We start from the raw sequence: 20,980 nt of genomic DNA, 5'->3' as shown, positions 1-20,980 counted from the left end.
TTTACACCATGGCAGGTTCTGTTTTGGCAAGACGATGCTATGTCGAACTAGCGTTCAAAATGGTTCAAATGGTTGTAAGCACTATGAGACTTAACATCTGAGGTCATCAGTCCCCTAGACTTAGAACTACTTAAACCTAACTGGCCTAAGGACATCACACAGATCCATGCCTGAGGCAGGATTCGAACCATCGACCGTAGCAGCAGCACGGTTTCGAACTGAAGCGCCTAGGACCGCTCGATCACAGCGGCCGGCTCGAACTACCGCTTATGAAACAAATCGTGAGAGTCTGTCTTGTATTAGAACCTCCTGTAAAATTTTACCGTGCCTCCCTTTTCCGAAACATCGAAATCAAGTACTGTTTGTGTGCTTAGATTTGACATTTTTTATCGATAACTCACCTCTACCGACATCTCTCTTCAACGGACTAGCCATTCCTTTCCATTCCATTCCATTCCATTCAAATGCACTTCCAAGTCCTTTTCTGTCTCTGACTGAAGTACAATGTCACAGACAAACCTTAAGGCTTACATTTCTTCTCGCGGACCTTAATTCCCTTTCCAAATTTCTCCTTGGTTTCGTTTATTGATTACTCAACGCACAAAGTGAATAACTTGGGGAATTGGCTGCAACCTTGTGTCGCTCCCTTCTCAGTCGCTGCTTCCCATTGGTGCCCTACGATTCATAATAGCTGTCTGGTTTCTGTGCAGTCTGAATGGTCAGCGTTAATGGCTGCCATGTGCAGGACCTGGGTTTGATTCCCAGTACTGCCACGGTGGGGGGACTGGTGATGGGTGTACTTAGCCTCATGATGCCTATTGAGAAGCTATCTGACCGAGTAGTAGCAGCTGCAAGGTTTGGAAAATCTGCAAAATGGCCATGAGACCGGTATGCGTTCATCACATGCCTCTCCACATCGCATACGCATAGCGCAGCAACACGGAGGTAGGCACCTCTAGCGCCTTCACGACCTGGCGGAGAGGTAATTTTTTGCTCCCTGTGTTTTACTCCTGCTACCTTTAGAATTTCAAAGAGTGTATCTAGTCAACATTGTCAAAAGCGTCTCTAAATTTACAAATTCTGTAAACTTAGGGTCGCTTTTCTTTAGCTGATATTTAAGATTTCTCTGAACCCAGACTTATCATCCCCAAGGTCGGCTTCAGTAAGTTTTTTCCATTCTTCTGTATGTGTTCCGGCGTAACCACAAGAGCCAGCACGAAGATGAAGGCAAGATCAGAGAAGCCCGTGCGCTGACGACAGCCAATAGATCGTTCACTAAGGGAGATACATTCGTTTGAACTGGAGCGTTAACACAGGGATACTACACTGCCTCACCGAGCCACTGTGCTCCATCAGTGACTCACCCTCGTAGCATGTGACGGACGATGTCATTGTGTTTACAGCAGTCACTGCCAGATATGCATTAGTTTGAAGTGGAGTGTTCACACTGGAACACTGATTACATACACAGAGCTGCAGATATGCCAACGACAGGCAGTCATTTCTGAGACAGTGACACCAAATATTTATTGTGCATTATACTGCACACACGGTACCCATGAGTTTAGATTTGGTTAACATGGAATATTTTGAAAGTGAAGTAGAAAGCCGTCTTGCTATTTTGGATGTGAAAAGTGATGACTATAGCAACAAAGTGATGAAAACGAATGCGTGGCAAGAAATTATAACGAATTTTGCGCCTGATTTCAGTGAGAAGAGCATGGATAAGAAGAACAAAATTGAAAAGTTGTATGTACCGCATCACGAGAGGAGCGGCCTCTATACGAAGAGAATATAAGCGCTGCTCCTACCAGCCTTCAAGAGAGTAGAAGACAGACACTAGTAGAAACCACGCCTTAGGAGAGAGCACTACGGTAGCTGTTATTAGTGATCCGCAAACTGTGTGACAAAATGGTTCAAATGGCTCTGAGCACTATGGGACTTAACTTCTGAGGTCATCGGTCCCCTAGAACTACTTAAACCTAACTAACCTAAGGACATCACAGACATCCATGCCCGAGGCAGGATTCGAACCTACGACCGTAGCGGTCACGCGGTTCCAGACTGTAGCGCCTAGAACCGCTCGGCCACGACGGCCGGCAACTGTGTGACAACCTTGCATGAAAATTGTATATAGCAAAGGACATTGTCACTAAAACCGCCCAAAGATGTAAACAAACACCCATGCATGAGCAGCGCCTATTAGATCGGGATCCCTGCTTCTAACAGGTGCTGCTCATGCATGGGTTTTTACATCTTTGGGTGGGTTTAGTGACATCTCTGAACAGTCAAAGGGACTGTGTCAGTGATACAATATCCATAGTCAACGTCCATCCTTAGGAGTTCTGGGAACCACGGTTATGCAAAACGTTTTTAGTGTGTGTGTGTGTATGTGTGTGTGTGTGTGTGTGTGAATACATCTCCTCCTTTGCCTCTCTGTATCCACATCCTCTCTGTCTGTCCACTTCATCCTCCCATCTCTATCTATCCATCCATCTATCTATCCATCCATCCATCCATCTATCCATCCATCCATCCATCCAACCATCCGTCTTCCCCACTTTCTGTCTCATCATTTCCTGCTGTCCCTCTCTTTATCCATTCACTCCACCCCCTCCGCCACTCTGATTATATCTTCCCCATCTCCCTCTGACCATACCATATACTCCTACCACATTCTCTTCCCATCTCCATTTTTCCTCTTTATATTTGAGTTGCCTACTACCCTTCTACACCTTCCATCTGTCTCATTCATCTCCTCTCCACCCCTCTCTGTGCATTTCTTCCTCCCCATTCCTCTGTCCACCCACCCACCTCTATCCATCTCAACCTATACCTAGCCATGTTTGTGAGCATGTGTAGCCCCTGCAATGCAGTTCAATAAAGCAGACAAGTACTACTCCCACAAAATGCCTGTCATGCAGAGCAGCCGTTAAGTTGGGGTCCAGAGAGCCGTTTCTTGTCCTGAATGTAGGCTACCTTGCCAAGTAGGTTGATGTGGCAGGCTGATACTGTTCCCATGCAACATGCCTATCATGCAGAGCAGCCTAAATACCAGGGCATAGAAAAACCACGTTTTCCCTCATATCTCCACACCTACTGGAGCTAGGAGCTGATACTCATGAGGTCTGTTGTTTCTGTGCCAAATCTGTTTGAAATCGATCGACGAGTTTGGTACGTGACTCCACACATACATGCTGCTTTATATATATAAGCGTATTGCTTCCTTGAAAATGTTACAGATTTAAATATTGACAATCCACCTTCACTGACATACAATGATACTAATGTTTTTTATGAAAGCGGGACAACCTAAGATAGTAGAAAATCGAGCAACAGTGGTTCATGTTACATATGGGAGTGATCAGGAAGTTACCATAGGTGAAAAGTGCACGAGACAGGATTGTAGCCTATCCCCAATATTACTCAAACTGCATGTTGAGCAAGCTGCGAAGGGAAGGAAAAAGCTATTTGGAAAGAGAAGTAAAGTTCAGAGAGAAGAAATAAAAGCAATGATGTTTGCCTATGACTTTGTAATTCTGTCAAAAATGGCAAAGGATTTAGAAAAACGATTGAGTGCAATGGACAGCGCCTTGAAAACGGGTAAGATGAACAACACAAAAATAAAACACAGGTAACAGAATTTAGTTGAATTAAATCAGATGATACTGATGGAATTAGGTTCCGGAATGAGGCACAAAAAGTAGTAGAAGAGTCTTGGTCTTCGGGCAGCAAAATAACTGGCGATTGCCGAAGTAAAGAGGTCATGAAACGCAGATGACAGAAGCAATTAATGTGTTCCATTATACGAGAAATTTGTTGACATAGAATATAAATTTAAGTGTTAGGAATTATTCTCTGAATATATCTGTATGGACTGCAGCGTTTTTTTTTTTTTTTTGTTTTTTTTTTTTTTTTTTTTTTTTAAATACAAGGTTCAAATGGCTCTGAGCACTATGGGACTTAACTTCTAAGGTCATCAGTCCCCTAGAATTTAGAACTACTTAACCCTAACTAACCTAAGGACATCACACACATCCATGCCCAAGGCAGGATTCGAACCTGCGACCGCAGCGGTCGTGCGGTTCCAGACTGTAGCGCCCTTAACCGCTCGGCCACTGCGGCCGGCGACTGTAGCGTTGTAGTGGAGCAAAGACAAGAGGAGAATAGAAGTTTTCGAAACGTTGTGGTACAGAAGAATGCTGAAGACTACGTGAGTAGATCGAGTAATTTATGAGGAGCTACTGAATCGCATTTGGGGAAAAATGACATTTGACACAACTTTACTGCAGAAAGAGATCTGTTGACCCCGTAGCTGTTTAAATGAGTGGCAAACGTTTCTGTCGGTACACTGGAGCAGTATTACTAACTACGCTGTAGCTACTGACAATAGTTGTCGGAATGAAAGTAAAATTCAGTGTGGGCATTAGGTTACGCCTTTTCTGGGCCCAGACAAGATGCTTATCCAAAAAATGGCCAGCACAATCTGAAGTAACGACAGATGTCTAGATACAATCAACATGAGCATGGGCAAGTTCTCTGCCCTAGTAGTGTGGAGGTCCTTCCGCATCACTGGGAACGTATCAAAACCCCGTGTTGTTCATATCACATCACTTAAATTATGTTCTATATAATAATTTTCATCTAAAATGAACCACTAAATAATTTACTTTTTTAAGTCTCAGAAGAATGGTGATATACAACATTTGAAAACCTCCGCTGTAAACGACAGTAAGCGACATTTCAATTTTTTTTTTTTTTTGAAGAAATCGCGTAGTTACGTTTCAATAAAGTCTCACAAATAAAATATTGCATGTACTTTCAAAGCGACTTTTCTTATCCAGAATGTCGTTACTTGGTGGCGCATCTTCGGAAATATGCATGTCTGTGATATTCCTCTGAACCACTAAGCTGAACACCCTCCACATATTTCAGAGTAATTTCACGTACAAAAGTAAAGACATCCCAACCATCCCGGTTAGCCACGCGGTCTAGCGCACTGCTTTCCGGGCGGGAAGGCGTGCTGGTCCCCAGCACGAATCCACCCGGTGGTTTAGAGTCGAGGTCCGGCGTGCTGGCCAGTCTGTGGATGGTTTTTAAGGCGGTTTTGCATTTACCTCGGCGAATGCGGGCAGGTTCCCTTTATTTCGCCGCAGTTACACTATGTCGGCGATTGCTGCGCTAACACTTTCACCACGCACGTGTACACCATAATTCCTCTACCACGAAAACATTGGAGCTACACTCATCTGCTGTGAGACATGCCTCGGGGGGGGGGGGGGGGAGGAGGGGGGGGGGCGTCCACTGGGGGCCAAACCACACAATAACCCGAGGTTCGGTGTGGGCCGGTGGTGGGGTGGGTGGACTGCTGTCACCTACACTCCTGGAAATTGAAATAAGAACACCGTGAATTCATTGTCCCAGGAAGGGGAAACTTTATTGACACATTCCTGGGGTCAGATACACCATATGATCACACTGACAGAACCACAGGCACATAGACACAGGCAACAGAGCATGCACAATGTCGGCACTAGTACAGTGTATATCCACCTTTCGCAGCAATGCAGGCTGCTATTCTCCCATTCAGACGATCGTAGAGATGCTGGATGTAGTCCTGTGGAACGCCTTGCCATGCCATTTCCACCTGGCGCCTCAGTTGGACCAGCGTTCGTGCTGGACGTGCAGACCGCGTGAGACGACGCTTCATCCAGTCCCAAACATGCTCAATGGGGGACAGATCCGGAGATCTTGCTGGCCAGGGTAGTTGACTTACACCTTCTAGAGTACGTTGGGTGGCACGGGATACATGCGGACGTGCATTGTCCCGTTGGAACAGCAAGTTCCCTTGCCGGTCTAAGAATGGTAGAACGATGGGTTCGATGACGGTTTGGATGTACCGTGCACTATTCAGTGTCCCCTCGACAATCACCAGTGGTGTACGGCCAGTGTAGGAGATCGCTCCCCACACCATGATGCCGGATGTTGGCCCTGTGTGCCTCGGTCGTATGCAGTCCTGATTGTGGCGCTCACCTGCACGGCGCCAAACACGCATACGACCATCATTGGCACCAAGGCAGAAGCGACTCTCATCGCTGAAGCGACACGTCTCCATTCGTCCCTCCATTCACGCCTGTCGCGACACCACTGGAGGCGGGCTGCACGATGTTGGGGCGTGAGCGGAAGACGGCCTAATGGTGTGCGGGACCGTAGCCCAGCTTCATGGAGACAGTTGCGAATGGTCCTCGCCGATACCCCAGGAGCAACAGTGTCCCTAATTTGCTGGGAAGTGGCGGTGCGGTCCCCTACGGCACTGCGTAGGATCCTACGGTCTTGGCGTGCATCCGTGCGTCGCTGCGGTCCGGTCCCAGGTCGACGGGCACGTGCACCTTCCGCCGACCACTGGCGACAACATCGATGTACTGTGGAGACCTCACGCCCCACGTGATGAGCAATTCGGCGGTACGTCCACCCGGCCTCCCGCATGCCCACTATACGCCCTCGCTCAAAGTCCGTCAACTGCACATACGGTTCACGTCCACGCTGTCGCGGCATGCTACCAGTGTTAAAGACTGCGATGGAGCTCCGTATGCCACGGCAAACTGGCTGACACTGACGGCGACGGTGCACAAATGCTGCGCAGCTAGCGCCATTCGACGGCCAACACCGCGGTTCCTGGTGTGTCCGCTGTGCCGTGCGTGTGATCATTGCTTGTACAGCCCTCTCTCAGTGTCCGGAGCAAGAATGGTGGGTCTGACACACAGGTGTCAATGTGTTCTTTTTTCCATTTCCAGGAGTGTATTTTGGGGGGGGGGGTGTACCACTGAGGGTATGGCAGGCACGAAATCTCTCCGTTGTTTCTAGTCCCCAGTTCAATACAATAAAATACATCCATCGACAGTTTGTAGTATGAACTGAAGCACTTACACATACGCAAATACGCAAATATACACGCAGCAGAGGTGCTACAGGATACACATTATGATGCGCGTAAGCTGATAAATACCTAACAGGCATTTGTTTGTATGGTTTTTCAAGGTGTGGATACAGCGGTAGATTAATGTTTTACAAGAATCCAACACCAGCATATAAACCACGTTAAGGGTGGTGCTTAACATGCCTGTCATCGCACTGTTACGTTAATGGACGTTAAGTACAGTAAGTGACGCGACTTAACATTGTTCTCCCCATACATAATACAAAAGCTTCGAGATGCATCTGCTGCCTGGCTGTCTATTAAACCCGAAAAGAACAAAATGTCACAGAAGTTAGCCCTTTTTCCACATGCGACTATTTTGGGTTGAGAAGTGAAGGGAATTATGTTCAAAGTTCCATTAGATTGTTAACTTCAGCAGAGAGCAGAATTGTGTTTAAAAAAAATTTGGTAATAAATGTATTCGAACCCGCGACATCTTATCTATGGTGCACGACACTTACCATTACGCTACTAGCTAACACGTAACTTCAACAGCTCCAGAGCTGAACAACAATTCCTCCAGAACTTCTGCATACCACAGCGCTGCGAGATAATGCAAATGGCCGGGTCTAGACTTCTGACAATAAAAGAAACAGTTACAGCTTTTCTTTTGCGCTGCACGACGTTTTTTACAAACAGATAGCGCAATAGAATAGCTCAAGTGGAAAGGAACACTTCCTATCAAAATTTCTGCATCCTACACTGTTGGCAGGTTTTGTGTAGGTGGCAGTTACGGGATTTTATTTCGATGATTACAAAATAGAGTCGAATGTATGCACTGGGTAACCGAGGCAGCTAGTTCATGGTGATTTGGTCAACCAAGTAAATGAATTTACTGAACATGCTGCAATTTACTACAGGGAGCCTGTGTGTCAGAATCCTCATCCAGTGTGGCGCAACAGCGTTACAATAGAAAAATGAGTCACAGAGAAGAGGGTTTGGTGGTCTGTTGGACTGATGGCAGGTTCTTATACCTATGGTCCGGGTTTGATTCCCACTTCTGCCAATGATTTTAGATAGGGAGAGAAAGATTCCATTCTCTTCTGACTACACCAGGTGAAGAAGATATAATGGCATTGTGGTCTGAAATTCACAAAAAAGATGATATTCCTTCTCTGCCAAGGAGACGTTTGGTTGAACAACAATAAAGTCTGGAGTGGCGACATGTAGAAACTGTATCACCAGTAACCTTTCTTATACTAGTTATTTATTTCTAGTGACGAAACAAACGCTATGTAGAGTCACAGGACACTTATTCCATCTTTTATCTGAGCTTCTGTATGTCGATAAAATTGCTTCTGAACTGAGAATGCAACTCAGACCGCCCTTAACGCGGAACTTGATCCCTTCGTGGCAATACAGCTCGGCTACAATTTGTTGTTTGTTCAAAACTGCAGATTCCTCAACATCTCCACATATTACGTGTGAATGGGTTCGAATCCTGGCCCAGCACTAAAGATTTCATTATGTATTATCAAGCTCTAGCATGAGAACACCTATCTGCTGGTGGATAATAATTTCGATTTTTAATGTTTTTTCATTCATTGTCAACACTAACGCTAACTGATGTTTTTGACTCCCAGTGGGACACAGAACTATTTGCGAGATCACTAATTTCAAGATGTTATTCCGAGCTGCTGGTGGAGAAAAATTCGGTAGCTCACGTCTCTGTGTGTAGTCAACAGCGATATGTGTGGGGCTCTATTCCCTGTGAGCACTGAACTTGTCATATTTCTAGTTCAAACATGCTCACATGTCGCTGCTGGTGCAACAAACCCATATTTAATGTTCGTTTTCTCTAGAATACAACAGTTATAGGTGCCGGGGTGGAGTCCTGGGAAGGAAAAAAAATTTATGTTTCTTCTCGTCGTTTCAGTTAAAACATCTAGCTACTGGCAAGAAAACCGGATATGTCACAGTTGGTTGCGTTTCGGTATCAATCCGATTAGGTTCTGGTTTCGAATCCCTGTCCAACACAAAGCTTCACCTCTCGGCATTTCATTTCAAGTAAGTTACTTGTGAAGAAGCAATATTTAACATCTCTCGTAGTTCGTTAACAGGGACAAGAGATGCTGGGGAGGAATTCGCGTCCGTTAAAAATGTTTGTGTTATGTAATTTAAAGTTGATATTTGCTGCCTGATACTGTCTAAAATCGAGGTATATCACTCTCTGTATGCCTAATCAGGAATGACTGTTAGTTTGCGTCAGTCACGAAATCTCTGCTTAGTCTGCCTGACCTGGGTTTGAATCCATATGCAGAACGAGACGGTTCGTCGTGTCATTTGAAGTTCATACATATTCTCAACTAGCTGCTCGTCGATAGCTTAAATTTTTAATATCATTTTCTATTTAATAAGTACTGTATGTTACTTTGAAGAGGAAATCATGAATACGATGAACTTACTACGTGCATTACCTATCTGTCGTAGTAATGAGTGTGGTAACATTTCAGGTACGTCATTTATTGCAATAAATGTGTGCTTACAAGCCTTAAGGACAGTCTTATCTGTGATAAGGTGTTCCCTGATATTTGTAGCGCCGTGGTGTTACTTTACATCATGAGTTCCTGCGATACAGAGAAGTGTTCTCTAGTGGTGACTTGTTGGAATCATTTTCAATAGTCAAACGACTATACCAAGGAGCGATTAGAGGACCTGCTACACAGCTGCGTTATGCCGGTTGCATGCGAATCAGGCGAAATGCAATTCAGGTCGTTCGGATACTTTTGAGTATGACTCTACATCATCCAGCTCTTTCTTGGAAACCATTTTGTTCTTTCCAACGACGACCGCAAACGTTATGACTGCAGGCAGCCATATGGCACTTACCGCTGTTTATATATATACACACACACTTCCAGCCAAAGTCATCACAAGTTGTAAACTGAAATTCTATATATAGCTGCTATCCGTCATTTTAATGCGAATATTTCAACTAGCAGAACTAAAGCACATCACAGGCTATGTTTTGTCTGCAGTACCTCAGTTTCCCATCGTCACTTACCACTGTTTACAGACCTAGTCTTCAACTATTGTCTCCCACATCGCAAATGGCCTTGCTGCAATCGTAACACTTGTGCCCATCAGATTACTGAAGCTATGCGCCGTTGGTCGTGGCTAACACTTGGATGGGTGACTGTTCGGGTGTGCCGAACGGTGTTGGCAAGCGGGACGCACTTCATCCTTGTGAGGCCAATTGAGGAGCTACTTGATTTTACAAGTAGCGGTTCCGGTCACCACCACGTGAGCGGTGTGCTGACCGCATGTCCCCATCATACCAGCATCCAGTGCACCTATCGGCTGATCATGACCTGCGAACGAGTAGTAATAAGGAACATCGGGCTTGATGAAATTATTGGAAGGATTTATTTCGAGGAACGCTTCATGATAGTTAGGTTTCGTTCGCCATTTAGGCACCAACCAGTTCAGGATACATTACTGAAGAAATGAACACATTTATTCATTATCTTTAATCTGTGGTATAGTGTAGAGGGTCAAAGGCATGTAACTTCCGACTTACACACAGTTCCGTATCTTTATTTTAGTTTCATCAGCCTCCACAATTTATTCATGTTTGTGACCGCTCCACGTGCTCTATTACTGTGTGAACTGGAGTTATCTGTGAACTGACTTTATGAGGCTATCGTCGATACATTTCCAACGTAATACTGGTTGTACGAGAGGCAAGTCTTCGTGTCGAGAAAGACCATATCAAGGAGAGAAGTGCCTCCCGTCTCACTGATACCTGACTACCTTGAGAAGTCTTTTCAGTTACTTTACCTTCGTTTAAGTTTCGCCATTAGCTGATCATTCTTTGTCTCTGAAGTGCTCAACTTACTGCGTTCATTATTGCGTTGAGCAGTGAACTCAGATCCAGCCATTGAAATCGCCGACAGTTGTAAATTTGTGTGTCAATATTTACTGCAGTAAAAAAAAAAATGTATCCTTTCCCTGTCTCAAATTTACAGTAAAATTCTGTAAGTTGTCGTTCAGTGTGTACAATTACATATTATATGGATACGAAATTTTAATTACTTGTTTCAAAGATATGTCTGTATGTGAATTGCCTCTGTTACAGAATTATTCCTTATAGTCCAAGTGTGATGTAGGGGACATCAGTGATCGCGCATACGTAAACGATTTTCCTGTACATCACAGTTTAATTTGCTGTAAAACTGATTTGAATAACGTATGATTTTTACGGCTGCATCTAACAGGTGTGAGGGTTCTATTTAAAATTTAAAGCAATAAAATTCAAAAACCTACTCCAAGAAAAATGGACGACAGGGAACAATCCTTCAGAAGCAGTCCAGCTGAGATAGAGATCGAATTTTGAACATTAAAAAATAGTGTTCACCTACCTGAAGGCGACAATACTGCTGGGTTTCTGCACCACTAGAGACAATTCGTCTGCTTTATGGCGTATGTACAAAGTTTAACGAAAAGAAAACAGCCACGTTATTATCCGTTGGTTGGCAGCGTACATTAGCTCTTACTTGTTATCCGTAGTGTGTGCTTTCATTGTATCAGGGTTATGAACACAGGCAACGCAGCTCTCTGTTACTGGGCTTGGTGTCTCCCTTTCTGTCGCCAAGTATTTTGATTTCCAAGTTTTGAGTGAGATTCGTGAACTAGTTACTGTTATGTTTCAGCTTAAGCGTGAGAATCGGTCATGACAAACTCCTTGCACGAATGGCCATCATTAGCTGTAGCAGAGGCATCCCGTCAGAAGCGCGGGTGGCGAAACCCCCTGTCTGCTTAGACACTGTTCTATTTGTTGCATACAATCTGTAAGAAAGTGATTAACATAGATGTAATGATTGACAAAAAATGTCAAATATTTATAATGTGTGTACTCTACGACCTAGGAATTGTGATGTGCATAGTATTGTATTGAACTGGGGACCTAGAAACGGCGGAGATGCTTCGTCCCCATCGTAGCCCTCAGTGGTACACAACCCCACAATAGGCTACATCAGTCCACTCACCCCACCGCCGCCCCACACCGAACCCAGGGTTATTGTGCGGTTTGGCCCCCAGTGGACACAAGAAGGTACTCTATTTCACTTATCAGTGGACTCTAAGTTCTAAACAATGCTATTTCAGTAGTGGATCATATACTGACGGAAAAATAACCTCAGCACCATGGAAGCTGTGCGACATAAACGAACGTTGGTAGGCGTGTTTCTATATCTGAAAGATGCCTATTCAAATTTCGCGCTGTACGCTTAAGGGCGGCCCTATTCACGCCACTGTGAGGCAACAAATCGGGTTTGCTTTAAATACATGCTGTGGCGGTCGTGGGCATTATGTGCCTTAGAAACTGGACGTGGTGAACCGATGTTAGTAAAGAATACCTTTAAGGCGACAAAGACGCCATTATCAACACATCACGGAGTTTGAACGAGGTCATGTAATAGGGCTACGAAAAATTGGATGTTCCTTCTGCTATACTGCAGAAAGGCCTTGCAGAAGTGCAGCCACTGTACATGATAGCTAGCAGCCGTGGTCACTGGAATGTGCGGTGTCATGAAGACAGCGTTCCGGAAAGTCAAGTGGCATTACCGAGAAAGAAGACTATCGTGTTCGGTCTGCGGTTCTGACGCATCGCACTGTACCTGCAGCACCCCTTTGTGCAGCAGGTGGCACCTCACTGACAACGAGCTCTTACAAATAGGTTACTTCAATGACAATTCCGAGACTGACACCTTGTAGCTTGCATTCCACTGAGCCCAAACCACCTCCATCAGTGGTGTCAAGCGAGCGCTCGTTGGAGGGCAGGGTGGAAGTCTGCTGCGTTTTCTGATGGAAACAGTTTCTGTCTCGGTGCCAGTGATAGCCGTTTGTTGCTTACGAGGCCAATTCAGCGTCTCAACCCAACTGTCTGCACGATAGGCACACTGGACATACACCTGGGGCTATGGCCTGAGGGTATCACTTCGTCTAACACCATGAACATTCTCGTGGTCATCCCACGCACCCCGATTGTAAATTTCTACGTCAGTTGGCGAAGAGACCTGTTGTGCTACCATTCATGATGCGCAATCCATGGGGTGTATTCCAAGAGGATAACGCTCGCCCACATACCGCTGTTGTAACTCAACATACTGTACAGAGTGTTTACAAGTTGCCTTGGCCTGCTCCATCACCAGATCTGTCTCCAATTGATAACATATTGGACGTCATCAGAAGACAGCACCAGCCTCATCCACAACCGGCATTAGTAGCCCCTGTATTGACCTACCCAGCACAATAGACATGGAATTTCATCCCACAAACTGAAATCAGGTACCCGTACAAAACAACGCATGCACGTTTGCATACATGCATTGAAAATTCTGACAGTTACACCGGCTATTAATGTACCAGCGTTTCACATTTGCGATGGCTTATCTCGCTCTTATCAACCTGTGATCTTGCAATGTTAATAAAATATGTTACTTACACACATGTATTCCTGAAATTTGATCACTATATTTGTTGGTGTTGCGATTTTTTTCCATCACTTTATTATGTCATCAGTTTCAGCGGTCCTAAGAAATTACCTCTTCCTATGTCTTCATGGTGACTGCGGAAAAAAAAAAGATTTCGGTGACGTAAAAATAGCGTAATCAAAAAACGATGTAAACTGTCTCTCCATTTCTTGGTCTCGAATTTAACAATCTTCTGATTATCATTATGAACTCCTGACATGATTAGGATATGGAGACAAGTTATGTAAATATTTGAAAAGCTTTTCCGTTTTTTTCAGAGATCTTTCAATAATTCCGGTCCTAAATAAAAAATATTAAATCAGGACTAGTTTCGGCTGCTCACGATTCTTAGGTGGTTGTGTGAACAACCGAAACTAACAATAATTTAAAGTGTATTTGAGATCGTGACTATTAAAAAATGTTTTAAAAACTTTGTCAATGTTATTAAGTTTCAAGCCTATAGAGTGTGCTTTCCCTTTTTGTAAATTTATGTATTTTCGAGTGATGATTCATGCATTGATATATCTGGATTCAGTTTCCACCACAGAGAGAAGCCAGGCATTTATTTTATTTTGTATTGCGCTCTGAAGCCAATACGTTGATGCTGAGTATAGCATGTATTTCCTTACATACTTGGTCTCATTCAAATGTTAGTAAAACCATAAAATTATTATGTTCACCTGGTCTTTTTGTAGATTCAAAACGGTGCTCCTTGTTGATGTACTTTGCTGCCGATTTTAACAATCGCAATTCTTGTATGCTCTGGAACTCCTAATGGTCAATGTGCAGTATCATTGGATGAAAAGTAGGCGAAATATATTTGCACGGGAAACCTGTTCAATTTCAGCAATTTTCTCATAGTTACTATCTTTATGATGGCTTTTTTTCAGCGTCGATTACGTGAAAGTCTTCATTAATGTGCTTATATATGGGACCCTGAACTCCAAACTGCCTCCTACTTACGGATCACCAGAGTGTTGTGGTTTTGTTTGGGTTTAGATTAAAAATGGTCTGGACCATTGTGGCCTCTACATCTGGAAGTCCTCGAGATTTGTAGCCCACACCCATGCGCTCGTCCACCCACCCAAACACCCACCCACCAACACGACCAGAGGCACAGGTAGGGACGCCCACTCCGCCCCCATCTTAGTGCGCAATGTTTATTAATGCTGTCTTGTTACTGTCAGCAGCAACAACCTTACATAACTAGGCACGTACGTACACACACGTATTTATTACCAGGAAATTTTCTGCATGCGTAGAACATAGAAATTATCAAATCAATAGTGTGGATTTTTTGTTTCTAAGTTTTATTTGATGTAATTTTTTAAGGATTTTTATTACCAATATAAAACAACCTTAAGAAAAAGTTTTATTTGTATTTTTGTACAAAACTCACGAAAAACTCACTCTCAGTCTACATGGAACGCCTACGGCACGAAAAATGAACTTCGAAAATACCATACAACAAGAAACTCAAGAGTGAACAACACACTGTATTTGATAACCTTCCCTGTGACGTAACCTTTTTAGATCAGGGATATGTTTTCTATAAAACAGTTTGCTCACCAATTTTATGTACAATTTCACAAAGCTTTAAAAAATAGGAACACATACTTTTTCAAATGAGAAAGCCACCTTCTGGTAATCGACATTTTAAGGTCTTATCCGAGTAATTTTTAAAAGGCACTTCAGCTTACCTAAAATAACATTAAAAACACAGAAAATCGTTACGAGAAATTTGGCACAGCTCTCTGAGTTAAACCAATATTACATGAACTGAGCAGGAATCATTTTCCGCGCGCAAAGTCTGTTGTACACTATCTATCAAATTCTAGAACTAGAATTTCGTATCACAGCTTGTTTGACAGTACATTAGTGGGATTTCTCTTCGCGGTCAGCATTCGCAAAGTGTTTTGGTAAACGTAGTATAACGTCTACTCACATCCACGACGTGATCTGAAGTTCCTGATTTTTTTTTTTTCCAATAAATCATTCAAATCCTCTTCACCATGAAACGTATTTCTTCGTTTCAGTTGTTTGGACAGAGAATGGAATTGAGTGCGATGGTTCTTAGCGGCCGCTGTACGATATAGTCAGAGGCCTGAGGGAGACTGGTGTTTCCTAGCCTAACCAGGAGAGACTCTTAGGTAGGCGGGAGCACGCAGGTAACGTCGCTTCCTCATTGGCTGACGGGTAATACTTGTTTGGGAGCGTGGTCCAGGTGCCTCAGAGGCGCGTCATCTCGCGGGTGGGCGGTGCGGTGACCTTGAGCAGTATCTTGTCGCCGCTGCGCTTGGCCGCCGACAGCAGGCGGCGGTTCTTGCGGCACCTGACGGCTGCGAACAGTACCAGTGATAGCGCGCACATGGCGGCGACAATCGGCAGTCCGTGCTGCAGGCCCGCCTTCAAACTGTCCAGCGTCACCGCCGTGAAGTAGAGAATCTTCTGCAGGTCATGCGGAAATTCCCCTATGTCCTGTTGGCATAGAAGACGATTTTAGTGAACAAACACACACCATTTTATTTAAGCAAAAACAATCTATTCACTCAATACAAGAATATACAGGGTGGTCCACTGATCGTGACCGGGCCAAATATCTCACGAAATAAGCGTCAGACGATAAAACTACGAAGAACGAAACTTGTGTACCTTGAAGGCGGAAACCAGATGGCGCTATGGTTGGCCCGCTGCCATAGGCCAAACGGATATCAACTGCGTTTTTTAAAAATAGGAACCCCCATTTTTTATTACACATTCGTGTGGTACGTAAAGAAATATGAATGTTTAGTTGGACCACTTTTTTCACTTTGTGATAGATGACGCTGTAATAGTCACAAACATATGGCTCAAAATTTTAGACCAACAGTTGGTAACAGGTAGGTTTTTTTAAATTAAATTGCAGAACGTGGGTACGTTTGAACACTTTACTTCGGTTGTTCCTATGTGATCTATGTACCTTTGTGAACTTACTTCCGAGAACGTATGCTGTTACAGCGTGATTACTTGTAAATACCACATTAATGCAATAAATGCTCAAAATGGTGTCCGTCAACCTCAATGCATTTGGCAATAGGTGTAAAGACACTCCTCTCAACAGCGAGTAGTTCGCCTTCCGTAATGTTCGCTCATGCATTGACAATGCGCTGACGCATGTTGTCATGCATTGTCGGTGGATCACGATAGCAAATATCCTTCAACTTTCCACACAGAAAGAAATCCGGGAACGTCAGATCCGGTGAACGTGCGGGCCATGGTATGGTGCTTCGACGAGCAATCCACCGCTTCAATCGCACGCGAGCTATGTGCCGGACATGCATCATGTTGGAAGTACATCGCCATTCTGTCATGCAGTGAAACGTCTTGTAGTAACATCGGTAGAACATTACGTAGGAAATCAGCATACATTGCACCATTTAGATTGCCAACGATAAAATGGGGGCCAATTATCCTTCCTCCCATAATGCTGCAAGGTCGCTGATGTTCCACTTATCGCAGCCATCGTGGATTTTCCGTTGCCCAATAGTGTATATTACGCCGGTTTACGTTACTGCTTTTGGGGAATGACGCTTCGTCGCGAAATAGAACGCGTGCTAAAAAATCTGTCACTGTCCCGTAATTTCTCTTGTGCCCAATGGCAGATCTGTACGCGACGTTCAAAGTCGTCGCCGTGCAATTCCTGGTGCATAGAAATATGGTACGGGTGCGATCGATATTGATGTAGCATTCTCAACACCGACGTTTTTGAGATTCCCGATTCTCACGCAAATTGTCTGCTACTGATGCAGTGTTCGATTTGTGCTTTTACCAGTGGGGCGATGTCTTAGGGTGTTAGTATAATTACATATGTAACTAGCTTGGACCGTGGCATTACCCATGGTTAAACAGTTGTTTATAAATATATGTTAATGCCGAAACTCACTACTCACGCGTAAGCACTATCAGAAAAGCCATCGCTTGTTAGATCTTTAAAAATACATTATAGGTAAAGCTTATTTACAAAATCATTTACATACAGGTATACGAGGGGAATTCAAAAAGTAAAGGCACATTTGTGAAAAGCTGTACTTATTCTGATGATAGAAAACTGAAACATGCGTTATTTTTCTACGTATCCTCCCTGGACTTCAATGCAGTTTTCCCGAAGTTTTACGAGTTTATTTATTTCATCAGAATATACGTTTATCGGTTGCATCTGTAACCAATTTTGCACCGCAGCAATGACGTCTTCATCACTTTCAAATCATCTTCCCTGTAGTGCTTCCGTTAAGGGCCCAAACATGTGAAAATCGATTGGAGCCAGGTCTGGACTGTATGGCGGATGTTCCAGCACCTCGAATCTCAACTCCTTTAATGCGTAGGCTGTCCGTTTGGCAGAATGTGGGCGAGCATTATCTTGCTGTAGGATGACACCTCTTCACAGTTTTCCACGACGTTTGGATCTGATTGCACGTTTTAGTTTCGTACGAAACACATCACATCCACCATACAATACAGACCTGGCTCTAAAGCCTCGTTTACGCTGGGACGACATCTTGCAACATTGTGTCATGCTACGGAAATGTGGCGTGCATCGTCTTGTTTAGTTCTGAATGTTTTGAAATGCTTACCTACTACGTAACAATTTTTCAAAATTAATAAGCAAACATAATAATAGTAAGACTGTATTAAATACTTTCACTGTTCGGCTCCACAAATTTAAACTATATGTAAAGTATTACTCCAGTGCGTGGGAAATAAACATCCCCGGTTGGGATGCATAAACTAGAACCAGAGGAGGGGATGGTCTGATCCAGAGGGGGGGAATCCCCCCCCACATCCCCCCCGCAAATCGCACACTGTACTGATGTGCGGATTAGCCGCGACAGCAGCTAAAACACCTACTTGGGCATCTTCATTTGTTGCAGGTCGTGGTTGATGTTTCACATGTGGCTGAACACTTCCTGCTTCCTTAAATGACGTAACTATCCGGCGAACGGTCCGGACACTTGGATAATTTCGTCCACGATACCGAGCAGCATACATAGCACACGCCCGTTGGGTATTTTGATCACAATAGCCATACATCAACACGATATCTACTTTTTCCGCAATTGATAAACGGTCCATTTTAACTTGGGTAATGTATCACGAAGCAAATACCGTCCGCACTGGCAGAATGTTACGTGATCCCTCGTACTTATACGTTTGTCACTATTACAACGCCTCTACCACAAAGCGAAAAAAGTTGTCCAACCGAAACATTTATATTTCTTTACGTACTACACTAATATGCAATTAAAAATGGGGGTTCCAATTTAAAAAACGCAGTTGATATCCGTTTGACCTATGGCAGCGCCATCTAGCGGGCCAACCATAGCGCCATCTGGTTTCCCCTTCAAGCTAGACAAGCTTCGTTCTTGGTAGTTTTTTCGTTTGACGCTTATTTCGTTAGATATTTGGCCCGGTCACTATCAAACGTCTCAAAAATGATATCGACAGGAAGTGCAAAATGGCAAAGCAGGCATGGCTAGAGGACAAGTGTAAGGATGTAGAGGTTTGTCTCACTAGGGGTAATATAGATACTGCCTACAGGAAAATTAAAGAGACCTTTGGAGAAAAAAGAAAGACTTGCATGAATATCAAGAGCTTTGATGGAAACCCAGTTCTAAGCAAAGAAGGGAAAGCAGAAAGGTGGAAGGAGTATATAGAGGGTCTATACAAGGGCAATGTACTTGAGGACAATATTATGGACATTGAAGAGGATGTAGATGAAATGGGAGATATACTGCGTGAAGAGTTTGACAGAGCACTGAAAGACCCGAGTCGAAGCAAGGCCCCCGGAGTAGACAACATTCCATTAGAGCTACTGACAGCCTTGGGAGAGCCAGTCCTGACAAAACTCTACCATCTGGTGGGCAAGATGTATGAGACAGGCGAAATACCCTCAAACTTCAAGAGGAATATAATAATTCCAATCCCAAAGAAAGCAGGTGTTGACAGATGTGAAAATTACCGAACTATCAGTTTAATAAGTCACAGTTGCAAAATACTGACGCTGATTCTTTACAGACGAATGGAAAAACTGATATAAGCCAACCTCGGAGAAGATCAATTTGGATTCCGTAGAAATGTTGGAACACGTGAGGGAATACTGACCCTACGACTTACCTTAGAAGAAAGATTAAGGAAAGGCAAACCTACGTTTCTAGCATTTGTAGACTTAGAGAAAGCTTTTGACAATGTTGATTGGAATACTCTCTTTCAAATTCTGAAGGTGGCAGGGGTAAAATACAGGGAGCGAAAGGCTATTTACAATTTGTACAGAAACCATATTGCAGTTATAAGAGTCGATGGACATGAAAGCAAAGCAAAGGACTTGGAAGAGCAGTTGAACAGAATGGACAGTGTCTTGAAAAGAGGGTATAAGATGAACGTCAACAAAAGCAAAACGAGGGTAATGGAATGTTGTCGAATTAAGTCGGGTGATGCTGAGGGAATTAGATTAGGAAATGAGACAAATTGGTAAAGGAGTTTTGCTATTTGGGAAGCAAAATAACTGATGACGGTCGAAGTAGAGAGGATATAAAATGTGGAGTGGCAATGGGAAGGAAATCGTTTCTGAAGAGGAGAAATTTGTTAACATCGAGTATAGATTTAAATGTCTGGAAGTATTTGTATGGAGTGTAGCCATGTATGGAAGTGAAACATGGACGATAAATAGTTTAGACAATAAGAGAGTAGAAGCTTTCGAAATGTGGGGCTACAGAAGAATGCTGAAGATTAGATGGGTAGATCACATAACTAATGAGGAGGTATTGAATAGAATTGGGGAGAAGAGGAGCTTGTGGCACAACTTGACTAGAAGAAGGGATCGGTTGGTAGGACATGTTCTGAGACATCGAGCGATCACCAATTTAGTACTGGAGGTCAGCGTGGAGGGTAAAAATCGTAGAGGGAGACCAAGAGATGAATACACTAAGCAGATTTTGAAGGATGTAGGCTGCAGTAGTTATTGGTTGATGAAGAAGCTTGCACAGGATAGAGTAGCATGGAGAGCTGCATCAAACCAGTCTCAGGACTGAAGACCACAACAACAACAACAACAACAACAACAACAACACTATCAATGGACCACCCTGTATATTAAATCAATCTCATCGCCCCTGAGTGGGACAGAAGGACAAGGATAATGAAGGGCTCATTTCATGCGCAATTTGTCGAACGCTGAGGTAGTCAACCTTTTTATACCAACCGCTCACCATTTTATCTCTGTTAGTAGTAATATTTTTTAACCATTCAACGATTCCACAATAATTATTATCTATAAGGCAGGGAAGTAATTTTAATTCATGAAATTTATAAAGCTGAGTTACAACAAGTTGGAGCATACAATAACAATTACTTAGCTATTACTTCGTCTAAAATTTTTATTAATATTAGAAATCGCTACAGCCCACACCTCTCATGTAAGCTTCAATGCCCACTAGTGGCGTTATGCATCAGGCTGACCATCAGGGGTCTTTCTTATTTATCACAGAAATGACCCACC

The 20,980-nt window shown here is 43.6% G+C and overlaps 1 protein-coding gene across 2 annotated transcripts in view; it reads right to left on the bottom strand.

Annotated features, from left to right (window-relative positions):
- Nucleotides 1-14,804: 14,804 nt before the first annotated feature.
- Nucleotides 14,805-20,980, bottom strand: part of LOC124544850 (lysosome membrane protein 2-like) — a 394,896-nt gene continuing 388,720 nt past the window's right edge. For both annotated transcript variants that reach the window (XM_047123563.1, XM_047123562.1), the window contains one exon: nucleotides 14,805-15,927. In XM_047123563.1, the coding sequence (XP_046979519.1) occupies nucleotides 15,679-15,927 (249 nt within the window). In that variant the 3' untranslated portion in view covers nucleotides 14,805-15,678. The remainder of the gene's footprint in view (nucleotides 15,928-20,980) is intronic.

The sequence above is a fragment of the Schistocerca americana genome, chromosome 8, assembly GCF_021461395.2.
Source record: "Schistocerca americana isolate TAMUIC-IGC-003095 chromosome 8, iqSchAmer2.1, whole genome shotgun sequence".
NCBI classification, from domain to species: Eukaryota; Metazoa; Arthropoda; class Insecta; order Orthoptera; family Acrididae; genus Schistocerca; species Schistocerca americana.
Note: the sequence above shows the minus strand (reverse complement) of the source record. Positions and strands in the feature narration are given on the sequence as shown.